At 44.0% G+C, this 6,477-nt stretch overlaps 2 protein-coding genes across 2 annotated transcripts; both read right to left on the bottom strand.

Moving 5' to 3' along the window:
- Nucleotides 1-1,150: 1,150 nt before the first annotated feature.
- On the bottom strand, nt 1,151-4,022 carry LOC126775639 (uncharacterized protein K02A2.6-like). The gene is made up of 4 exons (XM_050497704.1): nt 2,933-4,022; nt 2,635-2,751; nt 1,681-2,427; nt 1,151-1,333 (listed from the first exon to the last, which is right to left on the bottom strand). Exons 1-4 carry the CDS (start codon nt 4,020-4,022, stop codon nt 1,257-1,259), a joined length of 2,031 nt encoding a protein of 676 aa, XP_050353661.1. The 3' UTR covers nt 1,151-1,256.
- A 137-nt stretch (nt 4,023-4,159) lies between these two features.
- On the bottom strand, nt 4,160-5,071 carry LOC126775638 (uncharacterized). Its single transcript, XM_050497703.1, has one exon. It carries the CDS (start codon nt 5,069-5,071, stop codon nt 4,160-4,162), a length of 912 nt encoding a protein of 303 aa, XP_050353660.1.
- Nucleotides 5,072-6,477: the final 1,406 nt, after the last annotated feature.

The following is a 6,477-nucleotide window of genomic DNA, read 5'->3' as shown; positions in this document are numbered from 1 at the left end:
TCGATAACCTTGCAGTTTTTCCACCATATCATCTTCTAAGCCCTCTTATAAACTTATTTAATCAATTCATATCACCTTCTTATATGTATTTTCACTTAATTACGTAACTTAGGTCGCCCAATATTCCGACGTATGAACAAAAAAGATTCTCTGATCTACACATTTTCCTCTTTAGGTTAAAGGAAACTTAAATATTGCGAAGTAATCTCCATAACCTGCATTTACTGTGAACTATTTATTTTGTATATTTGTGATCATCACCTTGTTTATTTCCCGTCATTACGATGAAATACCCGATAAAACTTAAGCTAATTTTATTCATTTCACCATTTATCTGTTGTGTGAAACGATTAACGAAGTAAAAAAAAAAATACTATCTACTTTAGATAAAACTTATGTCATTTACCCCTATTGGCCAATAAGTCGTACAAATTAGCTGTGCGTATTTCTCGAAAATACTAAATACTTAATCAAACAAACAAACTAATAACTAATCAACTTACATATAATAACATTATAACGTTTAACCATTTCATTATATTTGTAAATATAAGAGGACAATTCGTGATATCTGTTTAAAAATTTTTGACAGCTCTTATTTTAATCGGAAGGGTATTTATTGAAGAGGATCGCAGCTTAACCACAATTAAAAACTCCGGCAGACTTTAAGAATTATTTATTGTGACAAGTCAACAATGTTTACATTAGAGCGCACAGTAAAAATAGTTGAAATAATTAATTTATTAAAAATAAACAACAACAACAGCGCTTATATAGGCATTCCCCTCTCACGATGACCACCACGCGTGCTTGCCACTTTTGGGACCTCCTCCTAGGCGAAAACAAAAGCGATGCATGCGGCCATCTTGCTGGGGGTGTGGTCAAGCGTGTGACGTCGCTGCGAGGACAATAGATGCGCATGCGACCATATTGCCGAAGGGGCGTATCCATACGTGTGACGACATACATCAGACCACTGCAACATCACCTGATCCATGACGTAGTTGATCAGGTGATGTTTGTGCTGCGTTTAGACGCATTGTGCACTCGCCACACTACTCCCCTGCCGAGACCGTGACTACGGGCGATAGTAGTTTGGGAATCTGACCATTCTACCACTCCTGGTTTTACTGGCAGGGATGGAATCAGACTTCTCCTGAACTTTGATATTCTGGTCTGTCTGGTCCTCAGCGAGTATGTAAGCTGGTTTCAGTCTGTCTATGCTGATTCGCTGCGTTTTGCCTTGTACGTCGATGTCAAAGGTTTTCTCCTCGCGTCGCAGCACCCTGTATGGACCTGAATAAGGTGCTTGAAGGGGTTTCCGATGGGGACCCTGCCGGATAAATACGTGCGAGGTAAGCATAAGGTCTTTTGGTATGTAAAAAGTTTGATTAGAACTTGTGTGCCAAGATGATGGTTGTGGCATTAATTTATTGACATGTGTTCGGATTCTACCAATGAATTCGGTGATGTCCTCGATGGTTGGGGGTGCTGATGAGAAGAACTGTCCAGGTAACCGCAGTGGTTCCCCGTAGACAAGTTCGGCCGTTGAAGCTTTAATGTCATCCTTGAATGCGCTGCGTATACCTAGTAATACCCAAGGTAACACTTCTACCCAGTTAGGAGTAGAATGACAGGCAATTGCGGCTTTTAATTGACGGTGTAGTCTTTCTACCATACCATTAGCTGTCGGATGATATGCCGTTGTGGTATGATGGTTGGCACCGATGAGCTTGACCAGTTCTTTGAAAGCGCCCGACTCAAACTGCCGGCCACGGTCAGTGGTGATGTGTTCGGGGCACCCGAACCGTGATATCCAACCACTGGAAAGGGCAGCAATGCAGCTTTCGGCGGTGATGTCTTGTAGTGGGTAGACTTCTGGCCACCTTGTGTAGCGGTCCACTATGGTTAGGCAGTACCTGTAACCTAAACATAAAGGTAAAGGACCTATCAAATCCAAGTGGATGTGTCGAAAACGTGCGGAAGGGCTTTCGAAGGCTTGTAGCGGAGCTTGAGTGTGTCTGGTCACTTTGCTTTGCTGACATTGTTGACACTCCTTTACCCATTGTCGACAGTCTTTGCGGATACCAGGCCAAATGTAGCACTCTGTAACTAACTTGACCGTAGGCTTGGCTCCTGGATGGCTTAAATTGTGGAGCGAATCGAATACCTGCTTGCGATATGAAGGTGTGATGAATGGTCGAGGATTACTTTGAGAGACATCGCAGTATACCAGAAGAGCTGGCTCTGACTCTAATCGTATTTTCTTCAACCTAAGCGCAGACCCATTTTTCAGCAGGTCCTGTAGCTCGCTGTCCGCCTCTTGTGCTTTGACCAGGGAGTGGTAATTTAAGGGTATAGAAACTGCCTCGATACGCGAAAGGGCATCTGCAACAATATTTTCTTTACCAGCTACATATCTGAAGTCTGTGGTGAATTGGCTTATAAAGTCCAAGTAGCGAAACTGGCGTGGCGAACTGTTCTCTCGGTGATTAGCAAAGACAAACGTAAGTGGTTTATGGTCCGTGATGATACAAAATGTCCGAGCTTCCACCATAAATCTGAAATGTCTAATTGCGTCATACACTGCCAATAACTCTCGGTCATATGGGCTGTACTTTTTCTGTGATGGACTTAGCTTCCTCGAAAAGAATGCTAAGGGTTGCCATTCATTGTTCTTGAACTGTTGCAGCACAGCACCTATTGCTGTATCTGAAGCGTCCGTCTGTATGGACAGTTCTGCTTGAGGATCTGGGTGGACCAAAAGCGTAGCTTCTGAAAGTTGCTTTTTAGACAGTTCGAAAGACTAATAGGGCAGGCGTCATGTTAATAGGCTGCGATCCCTTCGTTTTAGGCCCAACGAGGAGTTGGTTGAGCGGTGCCTGAACTTTTGCAGCATTAGGTATAAAACGGCGATAAAAATTGATCATACCTAAAAATCTTCGTAATTCTTTTAGCGTCTTGGGTACCGGGAAGTTCTGAATGGCTTCAACCTTCGATTCTAACGGCTGTATTCCTGCTGCTGACACGTTGTGGCCCAGGAACTGGACTTGCGTTTTGCCGAAAGTACATTTGTTGGTATTTATTAGAACTCCATATTCTGCTAGTCTTTGGAACAACAACTTGAGATGCTCTTGATGAAGGGTACTGCTGCTGCTGAAGACTAGAATGTCATCCAGGTACCCATAACAAAAATCTAAGCCCCGCAGTACCTCGTCCATGAATCTTTGAAAGGTCTGTGCGGCGTTACGAAGACCGAACGTCATGAACGGGAATTCGTAAAGCCCGAAAGGAGTGGCGATAGCGGTTTTCGGAATGTCGTCTTCGTATACTGGTATCTGATGATAAGCTTTAACCAGGTCTATGGTTGAAAAGACCGTACTGCCTGTCAACTGGCACGTAAAATCATGCAAGTGCCTGATAGGGTACTTATCGGGAATTGTACGGGCGTTTAGGGCTCTGTAATCGCCGCACGGTCGCCACCCGTCGTTTTTCTTCTTAGTTAAATGTAACGGTGATGACCATGGGCTGTCAGATCTTCTTGCTGTGCCACTCTGTAACATCTCATCGAACTCTTGCTTAGCAATTTTTAGTCTTTCCGGGTCTAACCGTCGCGGGCGGCTAGATACCGGTGGTCCATCGGTGGTACGGATATGGTGCACCGTAGAGTGTTTGGTGATGTGCGGCTTTCCAGCAGGGCGAGTGATTTCTGGGAATTCTCTAAGCAGGCGATGATAAGATGTATCCTCTAAAGTCGTACGGACTGAGGAAATTGTTTCCGTAGAACGTTGTTTCGGGAGTGCAACAGCAAGTGTGGTAACACCGTCAACGAGGCGCTGGTTGCGACAGTCGACTAGCAGGTTGTAGTAACTTAAAAAGTCGACGCCGATGATGGGCTTTGAGACGCCTGCTACGACGAAACGCCACGTGAAAGCGCGCCTAAGTCCTAGATCCAGCGTTAAGGGGAGGAAGCCATATGTGTAAATGATAGTCCCATTTGCAGCGAACAATTCGTATCCCATTTTGTTTCTAGGTTCCCGAACAGCGGATCTTGGAAAGACACAGAGGTCTGAACCGGTGTCAACTAAATATTGCACTTTGGTCTTGCGATCCGTGATGAACAGGCGGCCCGAAATTGTAAGGCAGTCGTCTACCGCCACTACTGGCTGCCTTGAGAGTTTCCCATCTTCTTGTAGCTACACGGTTGAATACATTTGCGTGCGCGCTCGCCGAATCTATAATGGTACCAACAGTACGGGTAGTTATTTGTTTGTGAGCGGGAACGTGCGCGGGAATGTCGTCGCGATCTGTCTATGGCGAATCGTGAGCGGGATCGTGGCTGTCTTCGGTTAAGTTGCATGCTAAGTATCTCCATCTGCTTGCTCAGCTCAGCTACGGTCTGATTCAGGCTTTCGAAACTAGTACTTGGTACTCCTAGAGTGGAACTAGATGCACTGGCTACTTGCCCGGCTACTCGACCGGCTACTGGCACGGCTACTTGCTCGGACACTTGCAATGTTGCTGGAACGATTTCGTTGATACGGTCGGCAAGCTCTGCTATGTCTTCAAGGCTCATCTTCGTATGCTGCGCTGCTATACACGTCTGCAAATGCGTTGGGAGTCGACTTGACCAGATGGTACGGATAAAATCGGTTGGAACAGTTGGCCCAGCTAGGTGTTGTAGATGCCGTAAAAATTGTGTGGGCTTTCTATCACCGAGTTCCTCGTGCATTAGCAGTTGTTTTATTTTACGCTCTTGTGAAGCTGACAGCCTCCGTATTAATTCGGCTTTTAATTTGTCGTACCTGCCGGTGGAAGGTGGAGCTACGACCAGGTCCCTTATTTCCGCCGTGTGCTGTGGTTCCAGTTGCGCTAGTACGTAATAGAACTTCGTGGAGTCTTCTCGGATGCCGGACAGGGTGAATTGACCTTCGAGCTGTGCGAACCATAATTCTGGATCATCTGGGTTGAATACAGGTACTCTCACTCCAACTCGCATCGTTTCTCCAGTGGCCGGAAGGGCGGTAACAGCTGTGGCGTCACGTGATAATGGAGCGTCCGGCATTGACATCTGAAAGGTCTTCTTCTTCTTCGTTCTTCAAACGTCGGGGTCACCAGTGAAGAGGATCGCAGCTTAACCACAATTAAAAACTCCGGCAGACTTTAAGAATTATTTATTGTGACAAGTCAACAATGTTTACATTAGAGCGCACAGTAAAAATAGTTGAAATAATTAATTTATTAAAAATAAACAACAACAACAGCGCTTATATAGGCATTCCCCTCTCACGATGACCACCACGCGTGCTTGCCACTTTTGGGACCTCCTCCTAGGCGAAAACAAAAGCGATGCATGCGGCCATCTTGCTGGGGGTGTGGTCAAGCGTGTGACGTCGCTGCGAGGACAATAGATGCGCATGCGACCATATTGCCGAAGGGGCGTATCCATACGTGTGACGACATACATCAGACCACTGCAACATCACCTGATCCATGACTTAGTTGATCAGGTGATGTTTGTGCTACGTTTAGACGCATTGTGCACTCGCCACATTATCAAAAAATCTCAAAAATAAATGAACAAAACTATCACGTTTATGATTTTAAAATTATAAACTATTTCTCTTTATATTGTTATGCCTCAATAACATTTCTTTTGTCATTAAATGTATTAGTCAATGATAATATTGAAATATCACAATCACAGGGACATAGCATAATAATCTTAGCTCCCAGGGTTGGTGGCGCATTGGTGACTTAAGGAACGGGTGATATTTTTACAGCACCAATGTGTATTGGCGATGGTGAATAAAGTAGTCTATTTGACCAAAGTCACGGCAACGGACTTATGTTCATAGCTAGTTCAGAAAATCATTTTGTATAAACACGATTAAAGGTGATACAATTTCTGTTATCTCTGAACATTGCTGATCCATCACGACCCTAATTTCGTATTCATCCCACGCTAGCTCGGCTTATAGATGCTCGTACGTTTGTCCAACTTCGATGATTCGTCTTTTTTCCAACGGGTTGAAAACAATAGACTGCATAGACACAAAAAATATAGCCCAATATAGCATGTAAAGAGTAGACTGCATTTAATTTCTTTTCTGAAATATTACCAAAATAAGAATAACTGAAATTAAATATAGCATATTACGTGCTAATAGTAACAGTGATATTAATACCTACGATTTATTTATCCTCGAATATATTTGAAACTATTCGTTTTGTTTACGGATAGTAAAAATATTTACGCGGTGTAATCCGGAAATTATATTGAGTTGCTACGAGTACTTAAGGATCGGTAGGCTACGTATAACGGACCAGAGTACTGTATACTAGATATCCATAACACATACAAATGCGCTGATTATGGTAAGACTACCTGATTACTATCCATAACAACTAAAGGATTCAGAATCCCATGAAGACAGCAAATACTCCTTCATGGGGGTCCACTAAGACACATTCCGA

This window comes from Nymphalis io, chromosome 18, assembly GCF_905147045.1.
Source record: "Nymphalis io chromosome 18, ilAglIoxx1.1, whole genome shotgun sequence".
Taxonomy (NCBI): domain Eukaryota; kingdom Metazoa; phylum Arthropoda; class Insecta; order Lepidoptera; family Nymphalidae; genus Nymphalis; species Nymphalis io.
The sequence above is the reverse complement of the archived record's forward strand: the minus strand, read 5'-3'. Positions and strand labels throughout refer to the sequence as shown.